Here is a 20047-nt window from a genome sequence, read left to right on the forward strand (position 1 = left end):
AGACAGAGACAGAGACAGAGAGAGAGACAGAGAGAGAGAGAGAGAGAGAGAGAGAGAGAGAGAGAGAGAGAGAGAGAGAGAGAGAGAAGAGAGAGAAAAGAGAGAGAGAGAGAGAGAGAGAGAGAGAGAGAGAGAGAGAGAGAGAGAGAGAGAGAGAGAGAGAGAGGAGTATGGTGTGCATATGTGTAATAGTTCCTTGTTTCCCTAGCTGATGAGGGTCTTCCGCCTGTGTTTATGGAGTGGGCTATGGGGGAGGAGAGAAGGCAGCCCTCAGGGGAGACCTCCTGATGGATAGACACCTCAATGTGTGAAGTGATAACCGGAAGGCGGGGCAGGGCACCCAGGTGTCAGATCATCGGACTCCTCCTTGGCAGGAAATCCACAAGCCCGCCTCTTCCCAGCTCTCCCACTCCCCCTTCACCCAGCCTTACAGCCAGAGAACATGAACAATTTATATATCAATTAAACAACTAGCATCTCTCAAGAGCTTGTTTGCGTCAGGCCATGTGTTTAGGAAGAATCATAGAATTTGGAAGGGACCCTGGAGTCTATTGAGTCCATTCCTAAATCTAACTTTATAGACACTCAAGCAAACCTGACTGTAACATACACGCCAAAGAGTCACCCTTTGCTGCGTGATCCCCAGGGAGAGAGAGCCCCTTTCAGGGCAGCACATTCGACTTCTAACATTTCGAATTATTAGGAAGTTTTTTTTTTTTTTTTAAACTGCAATCATGCCTAAATTAGCTGCTCTTTGATTTCCACCCACTGCTCCTGGTTTTGCCTTCTGGGGGCAAGCAGAACAGGTCTAATCTCCCACATGAAAGCACTTCAATTAGTGGAAAATAGATATCAAGGTCCCCTTAGTCATTTCTTCTCCAGGATAAACAATCCCATTTTTTTTTAAGTGTTCGAGAAGATTGCGTCTACTCAGAACTTACATATAACAGATAAGAAAATATAGATAATAACATGCCTATTTATGTATGTGTAGTTAATAATATAGATTATAATATTATCTTTAACAAATAGAGACATTATAACTTTCTATATACATATACACATATGCATATCCATACATATATGTGTGTATATACAGGTGTGTATATATACACACCTATATATTCACTGATGAGAACGGAGGCAACATTAACAAATGAAAAAATCCGTTAAAGGCTCATGTAGCAAATGACCTGTGAACTGAGCCTTGAATGAAGCTAGGGGATTTAGGAGTGGAGGTGAAGAAGGACTACACTGCGCACATTGACGATGGCCTGGACAAAAGCACGGAGATGGCAGATGGAATGTTCAACAGGGAACAACAGATGGTCCAGTTTGACTAGAACATAGAGTGAGGGAGGGGGAGGAATCAACCTGGAAAGATGGGGAGGAGCCGAATTGTAGTAACAGTGACAATCATATCTAATTACTTTGTATATATTTATGTTTATGAGCTCTATATTTATACTGTATATGTTTATCTCTGAACTCATTGCTTACGGATTGTTTCCATTCTTGGTCTTTGTATCCTAGGATACAAAGGATCTAGCACAAGTTCTAGCACATAGTGGGTGCTCAATAAATGCTTATTGATTGGTGTATCAGTTTAAGGTTTGTAAGACACTTTATATTCATTAAGTCATTTGAGCCTCCCAAGAATCCAGTGAAGCAGTACTATGGGTGATCTTTTATACCCATTGTATAGATGAGTTATCTGAGAACAGAGAGTGATCGCCAATGATTACACAGCTAGTATCAGAGGGAGAAGTGAAACCCACTTCTCCCTGACTCCAAGCTCCAATCCTCTTTTCTCTATACTGCACTATCTCTCATAGGTTTCTTAAGACCATTAGATTTTAACATGTATAACATCTATTGGATTGTTTGCCATCTAGGGGAAGGAGGGGAAATATGGAACACAAGGCTATGTGAAAGTCAATGTTGAAAAAGTTGAAAATAAAAAGCTTTAATAAAAAGTAATTTTTTAAAAAGACCATATTAGAGCTAAAAGGGACCCTAGTAAACATGTAACCCTAGTCCTTCCCCTCCCCCATATATAAAAAGAACCTTTTTAATCAGATACACTCAGACTCCCCTTCCTCCATTTTACAGATAAAGAAATCGAGATCCAGAAATGGGACATTACTTGTCCATAACCAGATCCTTCATATTCTCTTACAGCTCTCACATCCTCCTCCCTGAAGGAGAAGGTACAGAGCACAGGGGATTGGGGGTACATCTATCCAGATGTTTCCAGATGCTGTTCCTAGCAGTGTGGGGGAGGGAAGGGAGGATTAGGAGCTTGAGGGAATTTTAATAGCTTAATAAAAACAGTTCACATTAATACAACATTTTATGGTCACAATGTGCTTTCTATTTACTGCTTTCTCAGCCCTCTAAGGGAGGCAGGGTAGAGATAACCATCCCTAAACTAGAAGAAACTGTGACTTGTCCTATGTTATATTTCAAGAAAACAACCCAAATCTGGCTTGGAGTCTGGAGCCAAGTACCTCTGTGCCTCCTGTTCCTCCCATGTTTTATCCATGTATATCATGTGGACAGTGGAGACGAAATGAATGATGGCAACTGGACAAGTGAAGTTTTGGGGTTTCAGAAAGGCCATGGCCCAGAGGAAGCTCTTCTCTACCTGATGATCGGCTCTTCTTCAGGTTCTCCAGTTCAGGAACATGGCTTCCTTTTCCTTGATTATTATGGTGAGGGTATTAGATGGAGTTGGGTAGCATGAGCGGGCATTGGCTAGTGTTGGGAGCAGGGGAAAGGTATGACTTTGGGGTAGTCTAAGTGGAGGTTGACATTGAGGGCAGAGAAAGGCCTTTCCTAGCTGTGAAATGAGGGAATTGAATCCCTTCTAATTTAGACATTCTAGATTCTTAATTCAAATCTCTTCTAGTTCTAACGTTGATTCTAAGGCACTGTTCAGAATTGCATCTGATTCTTATGAACTCTAATTCTTTAATGAATAAAAGTGTATTGATCACCAAATATGAGCCGCTGAGCTCTGTGGAAGGCCTTCTAAAACATGAAAGAAAGGAAACACAAAGGACAGGGACACATAGAACTGTTTGACAATAATTCAAGGCTTCGTGTGAATGAGTGAGTCCTTAGTGTGGTGTGGGGAGGATAGACCATTTGAAGGAAGTAATACTTCCTCTGTGTTTGCTAGAAGGGTAAGTTTAGGGGCTATGGGAAAGATGGGGCGGAATGAGTATGGCAGGAAGACAAGAGTAGAAATTTCAGCTGGAAAGAAAAGAAGGGCGTGTATCAGGTGGCCCAAGCCCACCCAGGACAGAGCGGGAAGGGGGGAACCCATAGGGCAGGAGTGAAAGGCATTTGTCCAACCTAATGGGAAGACTGAGGAAGGGAGGCGGGCTGGAGTTCTGAGTGTTGATTAAAGGGAGAAGAAGGGGTGAGAAGGAAGAATGGGGATATGGCAGGTGAACTGGCAGCCTTAGTCTCTGCCTGGGCTCCACCTGGCATGGTTCCCTGGCCCTCAGCCTTGGGTCCCCCTTCCCCCATCTCCAGGAGCTCAACAGGCAGGATTGGGGTGGAACCCACTTCAAAGGGCTGGGGGAAATCAGTTTGAGCCTGAAAGGAAGCATTTCAGCCTTCTGCCACCCTCTGGGGATGGGGGAGGGAGGGCCCTCCTAATTAGATCTGTTCAGACTTCCTCCTCCCCTCCATGTGAACCCCCTCCCTCTTCCCCCTTCCCTCTCTCTGAACTAACCATAGACCCCATTTTTTCAAGTACTCTGACATTACAAGGCACTTTACTCACTACAGCCTGTGAAGATGGGGCCAGTATTCTTATTCCCATTTCACAGAAGAAGAAACTGAGATCCTGTAAAAAGAAATAACTTGGCCATGGTCGAATAACTAACTAAGGGGTGATGGGGCTGGGAGTAGAACAGGTAAGCAAAGCCACAATATGACCTTGTTTGATAGTATATACAATATTCTGCAACTACAATCCCCTCGTAGACATTGGATTTCCATTCTTTCTAACACTTGATTCTGCTTTTCATGGGCTGTTCCTGGTATGTGAAGGCTCTCCCTCATAATGGAGTTTCTTCCTCTTAGCTTCCCTGCCTTCCTTCAAGCCCCCTGAGGTCTCCTGCTTCCCTGCCAGGTGACTTCCCATCACTGCTCATGTATCTCGTATGTTCTTAGTTATTTGTACGTGATCTCTCCCATTGGAACGGAAGCTCCTTTTTTTGGCCTTTCTTTGGCTCCCCAGTACAATGCTTGGCACATAGTAAGTGCTTAATAACTGTTTGATTATGATTTACTGACTGCCTGGAGGTTGGGGGGTCAGAGAGGAGATTTGGAAGAGCGGAAACAAAGGTGACATGGTCTATAAACACTTGAAGAACTTTCATGGGAAAGAAGATGTCTTCTGGGTAGATCCAGCTGGCAGAATTAGGGTTGAGAGGTGAAAGTTACAGCTTTGGGGGTTCAGGTTCTGATACTCCTGTGGACAGAGTGGTCCCCTGAAATGAAGGCTCTCTCTTCTAAAGCTGCTTCCTGGCAGGCAGCTGGTGGCCCAGTGGAGAGAGCTGAGACCTGGAGTTGGGATAGACCTGAATTCAAATCTTAGTTTAGATACTTCCATAATCTTCATCAACCTCAGTTTTTTCAACTGTAGAGTGGTCAGAATAATAGCACCAACTCCCAGGTTCTGAGCATCAAATGAGGCGACATTTATAAAGTGATGAACACAGGGCCTAGCACATAGTGGGTGCTTCAGAAAAACTATTCTTCTCACTTCTGCCTCTTGGAATCAGCACCAACTCCAACAGCTTTTCTGAGCCTCAAATGAGGCGACATTTATAAAGTGCTGAACACAGTGCCTAGCACATAGTGGGTGCTTCAGAAAAACTATTTTCTTCCTTCTCACTTCTGCCTCTTGGAATCAGTCCTTCAAGGTTTGGTTCAAGTGCCAGCTTCTACTAGGTTTATACTCATTTGCCCTCTGTTAGTACCTCCCAATGGCTTTGTACGTATTTAGCATATATTTTGCATTTATTCCTTTGTATGATGAATGTAATATAATATTGTAATAACATAAGCTCTTCAAGGACAAGGGATAGTTTGCTTTAACTTGGTATATTATGGCACGTTTCCTGGAACACACTGGTATTTGATAATTTTTTTTAAAAAAATTAAAGTTTGTTGAATTTAATTGAAGAAAGAGTTTTCTGACAATCACAGCTATTCATCAATGGAATGGGCTGCTCAAGGAGGTAACAAATGTCCTATCCAATGAAGGGGAATATTTATGCAGAATGCTCATCTGTCAGGGAGGTTACAGTGGACATAGCAGCGTGGAGTATAGTTGGACTACATGGCCTCTTAGGTCCCAACTCCAAAATCTCTGAGGGTAAAGTCTGTCTCCTCTTGTTCTCCTATCTCCAGTACTAGCACAATGGCTAGATCATAGATCTAGAGCTGGAAGGGACGTTAGAGGTCATTAAGAATAATGCCCCTCAGGCCTCTTTGTAGTAGCCAGAAACTGGAAAGTGAGTGGATGCCCATCAACTGGAGAATGGCTGAATAAATTGTGGTATATGAATGTTATGGAATATTATTGTTCTGTAAGAAATGACTAACAGGATGATTTCAGAGAACCTACATGAACTGATGCTGAGTGAAACGAGCAGGGCCAGGAGATCATTATATACTTCAGCAACAATACTATATGATGATTAATTCTGATGGACCAAATCAGTTCCAATAGAGCAGTAATGAACTGAACCAGCTACACCCAGTGAAAGAACTTTGGGAGATGACGATGAACCACTACATAGAATTCCCAATCCCTCTATTTTTGTCCACCTGCATTTTTGATTTCCTTCAGAGGCTAATTGTGCACTAGTTCAAAGTCTGACTCTTTTTGTACAGCAAAATAACTGTTTGGACATGTATACATGTATTGGATTTAACTTATACTTCAACATATTTAACATGTATTGGTCTACCTGCCATCTGGAGGAAGGGGTTTGGCAATTGTCAATGCTGAAAAATTACCTATGCATATATCTTGTAAACAAAAAGCTATAATATAATTAAAAAAAATAAAATGAGCTGGAGAAGGAAAAAAAATTAAAATGCTGGATTAATTAAAAAAAAAAAGAATAATGCCCTCATTCTACAGATGATAAAACTGAGGTTTAAGAGAGAGTGAAAGACTTTACCAAGACCATACCACCACTATTGTTGTTTGGTCATTTCAGTCATTCCTGACCCTTCACGATCCCATTTGGGGTTTGCTTGGCAAAAATCCTAGAGTGGTTGCCATTCCTTTCTCTAGCCCATTTTACAGATGAGAAAATGAGGCAAGTAGAGTTAAGTCACTTGTCCAGGTTCACACAACTAGTTAAGTTTGCTATTTCTTTTTCCAGCTCATTTTACAGATGAGGAAACTGAGTCAAACAGGGTGTAGCGATTTGCCCAGGATGACACAGGTAGTAAGTTTTTATTTAAAAGCATTTTGGAAACTTGTCCTCCCCAACTCCTCCTGCTATGGTTCCCTATCACCTCCAAGATTAAATACAAAATCCTCTGATGTTCAAAGCTCTTCATGACCCAGACTCCTCCCCGCCAACTTTCCAATCTCCTTTCATCTTATACCCCTCCCCGCCTTTATTCTTTGATCCAGTGGCGCTGACCTCCTTGCCAGAGATACCTACATTTCTTCTGGATGTCCCTCATGCTCAGAGTGCTTTCTTTCCTTTATCTCTGCTTCCTTCAAGTACCAAGTAAAACCCTAACTTCTGGGAAATCTCTCGTAATCCCCCTTAAGACCAGCACCTTCTCACTGTTGATGATGTTCTATTTATCCTGTATATAGCTTGTTTGTACATTCTTGTTTGCCTGTTATCTCCCCTGTTAGCCTGTAAATTCATTGTGTGTGTGGGTGTGTGGGGGGGGGGGGAACTGTCTTTTGCCTTTTTTGTATCCTTAGCATTTAGCACAATGCCCGGGACAAAGTGATTGCTGTTTGGTCCTGTACTGCTTTTTTTGACTCGGTTGGACCACAACACATCAACCACACTCCTTGGAGTTTTCCTGGCAAAGATACCAGAGTGACTTGCCATTTCCTCCTCCACTGGATTAAGGCAAGCAGGTAAAGGGACTACCTCCTTGACACAGAGTAGGTACTCAATAAATGCTTCTTGACCAGCTAGATAGAGAAATATGAACCACCCAGAATGGTGTGCCCTCATCAGAGAAGGTGCTGCGCTCTATGGACAAAGCAGAATTGAATTAACCCAAAGGAAATGAGAAATTCACAGTTAGAGAAGCCCCGAAATGTTCATAGGAACTATTTGTGTCCGCCTGTGGCAGAGCACTCAGAGCTGGAAATGGTCCCATCAACCACAGCGGGACACAGTGTAACTCGATTCTAACATGGTGATGTCATTTTGGTCCAGCAAACCAACTAGAAGTAGGAGATCATGGATATATTACACTGTATATTATGTCAACCTCCCTTTTTTTTTTTTGTTTTTTTTTTTTGTTTTTGACATCTTAACTATTTTTTCTGAATTTTTTTTCTTATTCCTCCTTGTTATAAGGAATGGCTCTCCAGGAGGGGATCAGAGAAGAATCCAGTGGCAGAGTAAGTGATCTTCAAAGAAATGGTATCAATAAACACTTATTTAAAAAAAAAAAAAAAGGAATGTGAGTTGTAATTATTACCTAGCAGTCCCTATCTCTTCTGTACTTACTCCAGTCCTCTAGGTCAGAGCTTCCCCTTCTTTCCCCTCCTCTCCCCCCACTTCTCACTAGAGCCCCTCCTCCATCCTTTCAGTGCCTCTAGGGAAAAGGCTGGTTGAAGGTGTGGATTATCCAGGGAGATAATTTCTTCCTTCTAGAACTATGGTTGCCATCACGTTGGCTGCTAAGAACAATAAATAAACATGGAACTAGGACTTTCTCCTTGTCTTCCTCAGTTTCCAAGGCTGTCTTGGCATTTAGGACCTGAGGGCCCTTTCCAGGTCTTTACAGGGTAATTTCATCTTCATTAGGGCTTATTATGTCTCTATAAATACCACCTTTCTGTGATGGTTTATAAAGAGCAATCGACAGAACTTGCCTTCTTAGAAGCAAGTTGCCCTGAGCATTGGCTAGAAAGGATCTAGGTTAGGCAGAGGCTGGTGTATCTGTGCTCAGTTTTGTGGGTAGGAGTCAGGGGAACCTAGAATTACCCCTGTCCCCCTTATAGTACTGTAGTCAGCCAGCCCAATTCACAGACATTTAGCGCTTATGGGATTTAGAGCAGGGAGATACCTAGAGCAGAGACAACTTAGAGCATAGAATTTCAGAGATGGGGAAGGAACCTTAGAACATAAGATATTAATATGGGTGAAGGGCAAGAACAATATAAAATGTTAGCTAGGAAACAGAATACTAGAATTGAAAGAGACCTCGGAACAAAGAATGTCAGTGCAGAAAGGGATTTTATAATAGAGAATGTCAGAACTAGGAAGGAGCCTTAGGACAAAGGATGTCAAAATTGGGGAAGACCTTAGAACATAAACTATTAGAATACAGAATGTCTATGTTTGAGGGGCTTTAGAACACAAATTGTCAGAACTGAAAGAGACCTTAGAACATAGAATATTAGGGCAGAGGGGGGGGCCTTAGAACATAGAATGTCAGTTGGGAAGAACCTTGGAATATTGATTATTAAATATAGAATATAATAATTAGAAGGGATCTCGGAACATAGAATATTAGAACTGATAGGATGCCTTAGAACAAAGAATGTCAGAGTATTTAAAAACTTTAGAGTTCATCTGGGATAAACCATACCTATTATATTTAAGTCTCGGTGTGTATCAATGTTTTATTCAGAATGTCCCAGAAGTTTTAGTACCATCTTAGGCTTTTTCTAACATTAAGCTTTAATAGCTTAAAATGGCACTAAGGCTTCTGGGACATAGTGTATATTGTAAGTGAAAGACTCATGGTATGATGGCATTTAGAGCCAGAATCTATCTATACAACCATCTAGCCAAATTCCATTATTTCACAGGTGGGGAAACTGAGGCCCAGAGATGCCCTTACTTGCCCAAGGTTGCCAGTTAGTAAATATGAAATAGACAAAATATATTCAACCCTCCCCCCCTAACACTACACATAATTGAACACAAAAATTCAGGAACATAATTATAATAGGGAACATAATTATAAAAGCTACAGCTGTGGGACCAGACTCTTATGCTAATTCCCCATATGACCTTGGGCAAGTAAGTCCCTTCCCTACTCTGAATCTCAATTTCTCCATTTGTAAAAATAAGGGGTGAGGACTAGGTGCCCTTGTAGGTCCCTCCAGGCTATGTCCCTTTCACTAACCATATACAAAACACAAATGCACCTAAAGGCTTGACTCTATTACATATGGACAAAGCTCTTTCACTCACACCAACATATTTCCATACTTACAACAAATCACACACACACACACACACACACACACACACACACACACACAGCCCTGCAGACCTACCCAGAGTCCTCCACAAAACCTACAATGAATGCCCACAGAGCCCACATACATACAGAGACTTCCATGTAACAGATATACAGAATCCTCCCACACCACGGACAGCACACAGAACCTTATATGGAAAACAACAAAAACAACAACACTGGTTTTGGAGTCAGAACATCTTCCATTATTTTCCCCTCTCAGTATCTCAGTTTCCCTTTTGAAAAAAAAAATGAGGAAGTTGGGAGATATTGTTAGTCCTCTGTAGTTTTAAATCCCATGATTCTACATACACCCACTAATGCAATTCTCCCTTCCTTCCCTACCCTGCCCCCCATCTACCCATAAGTCCATCTTTATTCCTTATTTTGTACAACTCCCACACACCTAGAAAGCTACACACGGGAACCAAGGATCCCTTCCAATTATCTTGAGCAAAAGCTTTAATCCCACTGCCCACACAAAGCTCATTAACTCTCCTCTCACCTCCAGGGGAAACCTCTCCATCCAATTTCCAGGTGGAGAAACTGAGGCCTAAAAAAGGCCAATAGAGGGCAGAGCCTGCCATATCATCGACAAAATGCTTTTATCTCCCCTTCCCTTCCTTTTTAAAACGTCAAAGCCAGCTCCCCCTAGCTCTGCCTTTAGACCGTGCCCCTTTGGCCCCTGGGGAGAGGAACCAGCCCTGAGAGGCTGAGGGTCGATGAAAGCTGTTGTTGGCTGAGAATTCCTGGCTGAAGCCAAATGGGAATTGGGCAAGAGGAATCTTGGGTGGCCAGGAGGGAGGGAGAAGTGGGTGAAAGGACAGTTCCAGGTTTTTCCCACTTAACACCAGCAGGTTCAGTTGGGAAGGGGGATGAGATCACGTCTGATACACCTTTGGGGAGAGGCCACTTAGAGGGGCCAGCTGGGGGAGAGGAAGGGCAGGAAGAAGAGGAAACCTCCAACTCCTAGATCATTGGGTTTGGGATTGGGAGGGTCTTAGATCAGAGTTTGGTTAAGTCGATGAGCCTCTCTGGGCCTCAGTTTTCTCAGTAGTCTTTTCCAAGTCTAGATCTCTGAAGCTATGACTTCATGAGTTGGAAGGATGCTTAGAATCTAGGATATAAAAGTAGACCCTAGAACACGGACTGCTGTTATGGTGTAGGGAGTAGACCGCTGGACTTAGAGTCAGGAGTATTTGTTCTGTGTTCTCATTTCGATCATGTCCCACTCTTCATTGGGGATTTCTTGGCAAAGACACCGGAGTGGTTTGCCATTTCCTTCTCCTGGATAAAGAGATCTGAGAATCAGCAGCACGGAGATGATAAATAAATCAGCAGCATGGAAATGATCCTTCTCCAGCTCAATTTACAGATGAAGAAACTGAGGCAAACAGGATTACATGACTTGCCTGGGTTGCACAGCTTATAGCTGAGGTAAAATCTGAACTCAGAACTTCCTGTCCTACTGCCCAGTGCTCTATGCATTTCGATACCTAGTCAGGAGGTCTAAGTTCTCATCTAGGCCCCCACATTTATTAAAAATGTCATTGTAAGCAGGTCACTTCACCTTTGAGCCTCCCTGTTCTTATTTGCAAAATTGGGAGAAATCAGGCTCCTTGTACTTCACAGTGATTTACAGATCTTAGGAGTCTATATGACTGTGAGTTGTTAAAGTTTAAGAGACATTAGAAAATCTTAGAGATCTTAGAAAATCATTCTATGAACTCAAATTTGTAACCATTAGAACATAAGATTTAGAGATGAAAAGGGGACCAGTAAATGTACTGTAACTCCTTTTACAGATTAGGAAACTGAGGCAAGTGAGGTTATCCTAGAGCCGAAAGAAACTTTGGGATGGGGGAGAGAGGGCTGGGAGGCACACAAAGGGAACCTGAGATCCGGAGAGGGGCTGTTGACTTGACAGGTTACTTGGGTAGTTAGTGGGAGAGCCTCGGCTGGAGCCAGGATTGTCCGGACTCCCACTCACTTCCCAACCACCAGCTTCCCATGGAATGGTGCCCTGCCTCCTAAACACTCCTTCCTACCTCGGTGACCTTTGGCAAATCAATTAACCCCTCTGGCCCTCGTTTTCCTCATCTGTAAATGAAGCAATTGGACCAGGATCGCTAAAGTCACTTCCGGCTGTAAAGCTGTTGTCCTGTGAGAGACCAAAGTTCACATCAAATCAAGAAGCATTTCTTTTTTATTTCATCTTTGTTTCGCAAGCGTTTATTAAGGGCTCTTTGCTAGGGACAGTGGGGGACACGCACAAAGAGGTGTAAATAAGAGCTCTCAGTCTAACGGAGGAGGTACCAATGTGCGGAGGGAGAGAGCGACAGGATCCAGGGCAGATTGGTGATCTCGGAGGTCGGGGACGGCTGGGGAAGCCCGCGAACGCGTCCAGGGGAAGGAGGGCTCCGAAGGGGTTCCCCAGCTCCGGAGACCACCCCGACAGGCCCAGACCCCCGCCCTATTTTAAAATCCTCTATCCCGCGGAAGGTGGGTCGGGCGAGTGTTTTCCCGAGTCCCAGGTTAGGAGGAGCCGAAGCCGGCGTTCGTCAGAGGATGCGCCCATCCAGGAACCCTCGGGGCTTCCCCTTCTCCCGGGCCGGCTTTCGGTTGCATGTTCTCCCCCTCCCTCGGGCCTCGCCTGCCCCTCCCCCTCCCCGCAGTCCTGCCCCTTTAAAGACATTCCTGAGGGAGTGGCTTTGGTGACATCAGCGCGAGGCATGAATGAACAGGAGCCCAGTTCTCACCAAACTTCCATTAAGGACTTGTGGGCAGGAGGGAGCAGTCGAGTGGCAGCAGCCCGAGCCGGAGCCGGGAGCCGGAGCGGGGCCGGGGCCGGGGCCGGGACCGGGGCGGCCGGGGGAGCGATCGGTCCGAAGCGAGCGCGGGAGCCGGGAAAGACACAAGACAGCTCCGGAGCCGCCGGGACGATGAAGCAAGCAGCCACGAAACTGCGGGGACCCCGGGCACCCCTGGTCGCTCTCTCCTTCTTCCTGGGCTACACGCTGGCTGCAGCGCGGGGCAAAGAAGGTGAGCGGGCGGGGGGCTTGGGGCGGCGGACGGGCGGGGCGGTCCCGGGGGCGCCGGGACCCGGGAGACGACTGGGACCTGCTCCAGTCGCTACCACTAGGGATATTGACCTGGCGCCTGTGGGTCTCCGGCCCGGGGCTTCGGAAGAAGGGCCGGGACTGAGCCGGGACGAGCCCGGGTGAAGGCCCCCTTCCCTCCCAATCCCCAGGACCTTAGATCCAGAGTGGGGGGCGGGGGGCGAGGAGGGTGTAGATGCGCCGTGTTCGGAGGCGGGGTTGAGTCGGGTGAGGTGCGGTGGGGTGGGGGCAGGCGGAGGGAAGGGGGGACTGGGCGAGGCGGCCGCCGGACTGAAGGCCACGAGGTTGTGATGCAGCTGCGGGACACAGCCCGAGCCAGGGATACTGAGGCAGGGGAGTCGCTTCCCTTATGGGCGTTTTGGGGGATCACTTGGAGATGGGGGCAAGACGACAATCTGCTCGGGTTCTCGCTGTACACTGTACCGGGCCGGATGAGATCTCTCTCATTTAAGGGTCGTGGAGCATTCTTCTGGGGGGGGAGAGCTTTCTTTTGGGGGTGTGCAGGAGAGCTGACAGCCACCGAATACTTGCCGTGGGTGAGCTACGTTCTCCAGAGGGTTCTGCGCTCCTCCCCATACTTTGAACCCAATTCCTAAGTCTGCGAGATGCCCTCTTCTTCCCACTCCCCCCCCCCCCAACTCCGCCCCATCCAACTGCAGGACCCGTCACCTTGGAACTTTTGAAGGTGGGGTGTGGAAGTGAGAGGCCGGACAGGAAGTCTCCGTGCCTCAGGTTCTGTGAAAGGGGGTGACTCAGAGCGCTGAAATGCAGTTGGTGGGGGTGCGGTCTCCCGGTACACTGGAGTGCCTCTCACGCCTTTAGTGGGGAGCCCCACTCACACGGGGATGGGGATTCAGTCCCTCTCCCCCTAGCCTTCGGATTTCCCACGGGTCACATGGAAGGGCTGAGGATGAAAGGGGAGAGTCGGGGTGGAATCCGGAGCCCGTCAGCCACTTAGGTTTCTGGGCTGTCTCTGCTCCTTCGTACTAGTTATCTGACCCGGGAGACAAACCTCGAGGTTCCGAACCTTGTCTTCCTCATTTGTAGAGACCGGGGGAGATGCAGGTACTCTAACTCACAGACACCTCAGAACCACAGCTTTTCACGAGTGACAAAAGATTGCCACAGTGATAGTGCCTGAGCTGGGGGACAAATAGTTTAGGCGAGGCAGTTCCGCGGGATCCCCCTTAGGATTAAGACAGAAACCTGCTCCTCCAGGTAAAACTGTGGCTTTCTTTTCCCTTTCTCTGGGGGAGCCACCCCTTCCCACTCGAGCTACGTTTCCACCCACAATGAATGATTGAGATTTTTTCCCCCTGGCAATTGAAGGAGGGAGAAGGGAGGAGAGAAAGGCTAAGGATTCCAGAAAATCGGTCCATAAGCATTTATTAAGTATATACTATGTGCTAAGTGAGAGGGATGCAGATAAAATGCAAAAAATAGATAAACAGTGAGAGAGCTTATCCTAAGGCTGAGAAAAGGAGGGGCTCACAGCTTCACTGAAGGTGACAGAGGAGAGTCTCCCTTCTCCCATTTCCCTTCTGCTTTCATTTCCATCCAGGTTAGCACGGTGTCTTAAATCTAGCAAGTGCTTATAAATGTTTGTTGACTAGCTGATTGATTGACTTCCATCTTCCTCATTAGTGGGACTGAGGTTTTAAAATCTCCAGTTGGCAGGAAAAGATCTTTCTGAAAGAAAATAGTTTTTGAAGTGGGGAGGGAACATCGGCTTTATGGAGGGATTTCCTTCTTCCAGACCTGGAATTCCTTGGGATTTCCAGGAGTTCTTTGGAGTTTCTTGGGAGAGGGTATGTGTGAATGAATTGGGGGCCTCCCCAGAAATGGGTGGGCAGAGTTTGAGCCACCCAGTCGTTTCCCCCCCCCCCTCCATTCTTCCCCTCCCTGTGACTAAGTTGATTCAAGTATGCCCTTCCCCATAGTCTGTGGTTAGAGAGGAAAGACAGCTGGAAAATCTCCCTGGTTCCCCCCCCCCCCTTCCTGCTGACCCAACTTGGTGGGGGGCTGGGAGAGAAAGGTATTTCAGGATGAACTGATGATTCAACAGGAGCTTCCCTCGATCTCGTGGCTGAACTCAACCACTTTCCAGATTTCAGACTTTAGGTGCTAGACTAGGGACTGGGCAGGGGGGATATGGTTTTTTTCTCATCTAAACCTTCAGTCTCCAAGGCTGGTTAGGATTCACATAATGGGGAGGTGGGGACAAGAAGGGGTTCTGGCTTGTCATTTAGATTTTGCCTGGAAAGCCTCTTGGAGTACAGCCTTCCACACCTTCTGACCACCTGCAGAAATCAGGAGGTTTCCAAATTTCACCACCCAGTCTTTTCTTCTATGGGACCTCAGGTTCCCTTTCCCCGATGAGGATGCCACTAAAACCACAGCCTAGCATCCCGGTTCCTGTTTCCTCCATTTCTGTTATTAAACTCCTTTATTAATGAGGGCTCGGTGATTGCTAGATCGTCTCTTGCCCATCTTCTTTCTGGTGTTCAAGTCCCTTTATGGTAAAATGAAGGAGATCTCAGAGAGAGGTGACCCATTTTACAGATGGGGAAACTGAAATCTAGAGAGAGAAAAGTCTAAGAGAAAGGACATCGCAGACCTAGGAGAGACTACAATCCATGATCTTCATTTTATTATCATTCCAAATGCATGGGATAAAAAGAAACCTGTATTTTAAAAAAGAGAGAGAAAAAGCACTGAAGGACTTGGGTTCAAATCCTAGCTTTTTCTTCCTCTGTGAAACTAGAAGGAATGGCCTGGAAGGTTCCAGCTCTTATTTGTGATGGAACTCTTATTTGTAAGGCCTGTTCCCGGGAGTCCTCCCTCAACGGAACTCCTTTCCTTAGAACAAGCATCTGGGATGAGCCTGTGAAAAACAGGTCGCCAAGCCTTCCTCTAAGCTCTGTGGAGGGATAGGCTGAGGCGGGACTTTTAAGGCTTTTCCTAGTTCCAGGGAATTTCCAGCAAACGGAAGAGCCCCCCTCCCCCCCAGGTTGTTTGAGGAGGTACCATTTAAATTGGGGCCTTGAGAGCTCTGGCAGCTGGCCTGGGAGGTGGGGGGGGGGTGTTCTCAGGAGAGAAGCTAAATGGTTTCCCTCTTTGAGGGGACGTGGTTAACCCCAGAACTTTTCTCTTTCAAGATTTAGTCCTAGAAGGAGCCTTAGAACTCATCCAGTTTGAGTTTTCTTCCTCCATTTTACAATGGAATAAACTGAGGTTTGGAGAAATGACTTACCTAAGATCACACACGTAGCAAACAGCCGGATGAGAAATGTTAACTTCTCTGACTCCCAGAGTCGGTGTTCTTTCCCCTACAGCAGCTCATTAACTTTGTCCTCCGGGTCCCTGGCAACACTTAGCATTTGGAACTCTTCCCCTACCCACTCCATGGGATGAGGAGGGATCGGAAACACCAGTCCGGTTCTAACTTCCAGCCAGAAGATGGGGAGGGTTTGCAGGGGGAGATTCCCCCCCTCCTTTTTTTTTCCAATCTCATCTCTCTAGGGGAGGGGGGTAGAAATGCTGGATTCCTTCCTCTTGGGCCAGAACATTCTCTTTCCGAGGGCGGGGGGGTGGTCTGTGATTTTCCAGGCCCGAGCATGTCTGTGCAAATCCGCACCATCCTCCCCTGTGGGGCCCTCCCTCCCCCCGTACACTCCCCCACCTCCCCTATCTCTCTCCCTCTGCTGGCAGGCCGGACATTGCAGCCTGTGACCCGGGGCCTGAGCCACGTCGGATTTCCTCTCTCAGAACTAAGCAGCCCGTATCCTTCCTCTGGCTGGCCACTGTGCCAAGAGGAGCCAGGATACCCTTCCCCTGCCCCTTCCCCCTCATCAGGACTCTGAGACTCTTGCTAACGTGGCCGGGGGAAAGTTTCTTCCCAGCCCCAGCCCAGATGGCATAATTAAGGGGTTCAGAGCCCCCAGGAGCCACCATCTTTTACAAAAAAGGAAACTGAGGGACGCTGAGAGAGAGAATGATTCGCAGCGGGTCGGTCATACGCTACTTACTAATAACAGAGCTGACCTCCCCTTTTCTTTGTCTCCCTTTTACTTAGCACATGTGGCACATGGGAGGTGCTGAGGGGCTCAGTCCTTAGAGCCCCTGCCTGGAGTCAGGAAGTCCTGAGTTCAAATCCTAAATCAGGGGCTTTCACTAAGGTCTGTGACTGAGCCAATCCCCCGCTCTCCGGCAGCCTCAGTTTCTCCCTGTAAAAGTAGCACCCACTTCTCAGGATTGCTTGTGAGGTAACAGAGAGAGCTTTGCGGACCTCACAAAGCAGCGTGAGCTGTTATTAAATGCTTATTGATCGATCGCTTCTCGATTTCACTGTCTCTTGCCCACAAGGCCTTTCCTTTGGCGAGAGCCTTGTTCCATGATGGAAAGCCTCCGCCCTCAGCTCCCAATGCAGCGTCTCCCGTTCATAGCTGGATGAGCGTGGTCAGTCACCTAACCAGTCTGGGTCTCATCTTTAAAACGGGGTTCTGATATCTCCGAGGTCTGTACGTGGCCCTGCTCTGCCTTTGTTTCCCCACCCGTAAAATAGGGAGTAATACCACCTGACTCATGGGGATGTGGAGGATTAAATGGGATGAGGTTTGGAGAGCACTGGAAAGCTCTGCAGTGTCAGTTATGATGGGTTTTATTTCCCAGCCTAGGCCCCCTCAGCCTAAGGGCTGGGAGGGTCCTACCCCCTCTGCACCTGGACCTTCTCTGTTCCCTAAACCCCCAGGGAAGTGAAGCCCTTGATCATGGCCCTCCCCTGGCTTACTGAGTGGGGCCAACTTGGATGCTTTCAGAGCCGCTGGAAACCTCCCCATTTAATCCCAAAGGTTTGCTTCCTTTAGGGATGGAAATCACCTCCTCTCCCTCCCTCCTCCCACCCAAACTCCTTGTCTTCAGATGGGGCCCCTGGAGCTGAAATCTCTTGGGGCTTTACTGGTTGATAGGTGTGGGGGAAGGGGTGACCTGGGTACTGGGAGTGTGGGTGTGGCATCTTGGTCAGGCAAAGAGCCAAGAGAGCTCTGGGAGAGATGGTCAGGCTTGGCCGGTCCTAGGGCTCCTGGGTGACCCTGAGGCCTCTGCCCTGCTCTCAGCCATTGCTTCCTTCCGGAGCAGAGCTAACCTCTCCCTCCCCAACCCCCTCACCCCCCAGTCACAGCCTTTAGACTCTCCCTTCCCCCAGTTCTCCCCCACCCCACCCCACCCTCACCCATCTCTGTATCATCATATCCCCAGGGCTTAGTCACTTCCCCGGCAGCCTGGGTCACCCTGACAATTCACTCTTATTCCATTCGATAAACTTGCATTAAACATCTACTGTGTACACTGTATACTTCGCTAGTATGGGATCCAGCACTAGGAAAATGTTTTTGGTTTTGTTTTTTAAAGATAGGCTTGTTATTTATTAGTATTGGGAACTCCCAGTGGAGAGATTTACTTTACTGGTGAATTGCACATAGTAAGAGTCTTCATTGCCTTTGTCCTTTCTTATGTCCCTTCTCTGGTAAGCTTCCTTCTCTTGATACGGTGCCTGCCACATAGTAGGCACTTAATAAGTGCTTGTTAACTTCCTCCTTCTCCCTCTCTCTGTTCCCTTCTCATTCCTCCCTCCCTCCTTTCCTTCCTTTCTTCCCTCTCTCCCTTCCCTACTTTCTTCTCCCTCCCTCCCCTCTTCCCTTTTTTCCTCCCTTTCCTCCCCTTTCCTTGCTCCCTCCATCCCTCCTTTCCTTTCTCCCTTCTTTCCTTCCCTCCCTCTCTCCCTCTTTTCCTTCCTTCTTTCCTCCCCTCTCCTTGCTCATTCCCTTCCTCCCTCCCTTTCTTTCTTTCTTCCCTCCTTCCCTCCCTCCCTTCTTTTTTTATTTCCTTACCTCTCTTCTTCCCCTGAAGTCTCAAAGAGTTGCCTGAGGCAGTGAGAAATCAAGGGATGTGTTTGGGGTCTCAGCATCAGATCCTGAGCTGGTAAGTGTCTGAGGCTGGATCTGAACTCCTTGCCTCCAGGCCCAGGGCTCTCCCCCTGATCCACCCTGCTGTCTGTGGGGGGAATCTCAAAGTTAAATGATGAGGTCCCTTGCTCTTTGTGGGGCGCCCAGGAGGCTAAATCAGAGTGAGCTGTGACTTCTGGAGGGGAAGGGGCTTGCCAGCCAAGGATCGGGAGGCTTCCTGCAGGCGGGGGCGGCTTTGAGTCAGACTTTCAGGAGTTGGTGGGGGATTCAGCGAGTGACGAGCAGAGGGAGGACATCCGGGTGGGAGGTGTAGGGCTGCCAGAGAAACTGAGGCAAAGAGGTTTGTGGAGGGGCCAGGCTGAGAAGCCCAGTTCTCTAGGGTGTAAAGTGCTTGAAGGGAAGGACAGAAGATAAAGCTGGAAGGGGCTTGGTGATGGACTGTGGAGGGCCTGGAAAGCCGGGCAGAGGAGTAGGGAGCCTGTGGGAGCAGAGGAGTGATGGGACAAGGGGTTTCCTCCCTCGCTGCCTGCTCTCGGAGCCCTGGTCCCTTCCAGTCAGTCAGGTATTGGTGGTAAGGGTCAGCACGAGTCAGGGGGGACAGAGTTGGAAAGGGGGCTGTTTAAGGCCTCCCCCCGACCTGGGGAGCTGAAGGGGCCCCAGCCAGCTGGGCCGGGGGGCTGTGTCTCTTCCCTGGAGGGGGGAGGTAACGGGGTGGGGGGGCATCCGTGCTTTTGGCTTGATCTCCCCTGCTCTGGGCCTTTGTGGTTTCTCTGCGGTGAGAGGATCAGTTTGCAAGGCTCCCTCCTTCTTGCACCCCACCCCCAGCCACAGCCCTACTGAGCCCTGGAATTGTTCCCACCTGTTAAGAGCTTTCTCCTCCTGGGTGCCCCTGGCCGTGCGCCCCCAGCCCGAGGGGCTCCTGCGCTCGGTTTGACAGCAGGAATGGATTCCAAACCGGGAGGGCGGATCCGGCTCCCCGGGGGTGCTGGGAGGGGATCCGTGCTTCAGGTGGGGGCCCCGGGCATCCAGAGTCCTCCCGTCCTGCGTCTGTGACTGGGGTGAGGGGCCCGCTTTGGGGACTCCTGCTGGGGAGGTCTGTGGTATCACTTAACACGCCCCATCCCCCCGCCCCCCACTGCATCCAGCTGCCGCTCTCCCGCTGGGCCGCTCTTCCTCCTCTCGCCGGGTCTGGATTTGACTTCAGGTTGGCGGGGGGAGGGGGGTTGTGGTTCCCAAGCCCCCTCCTTTCCTTCTCTAGGGGGCTCTCCTCCCGCCCTGCCCACTCCTTCCCCACCCACATCCCACCCCCTGGGAGAAGAACCTGGCCAGGAAACTGGACCTAAAGCTTGTTGACCGTGTGACTGTGGCCAAGCATCCCAGCTCTCAGCCTCAGTTTCCTTAAATGTAAGATGAGATGGCTGTTCTAGACAGCCCTGAGAATCCGTGACCCAAACTCCCTTGTTTTCTCCA

General features: G+C 48.0%; 1 protein-coding gene across 2 annotated transcripts in view; it reads left to right on the top strand.

Moving 5' to 3' along the window:
- Window positions 1–12284: 12284 nt before the first annotated feature.
- The window catches only part of EPHA2 (EPH receptor A2), a 39416-nt gene continuing 31653 nt past the window's right edge, over window positions 12285–20047 (top strand). Inside the window, exon 1 of one of the 2 annotated variants that reach the window (XM_051988459.1) lies at window positions 12285–12537. In XM_051988459.1, the coding sequence (XP_051844419.1) occupies window positions 12438–12537 (100 nt within the window). In that variant the 5' untranslated portion in view covers window positions 12285–12437. The remainder of the gene's footprint in view (window positions 12538–20047) is intronic. The other variant, XM_051988461.1, reaches the window with a different exon arrangement.

The sequence above is a fragment of the Antechinus flavipes genome, chromosome 3 (genome assembly GCF_016432865.1).
Source record: "Antechinus flavipes isolate AdamAnt ecotype Samford, QLD, Australia chromosome 3, AdamAnt_v2, whole genome shotgun sequence".
Lineage (NCBI taxonomy): Eukaryota > Metazoa > Chordata > Mammalia > Dasyuromorphia > Dasyuridae > Antechinus > Antechinus flavipes.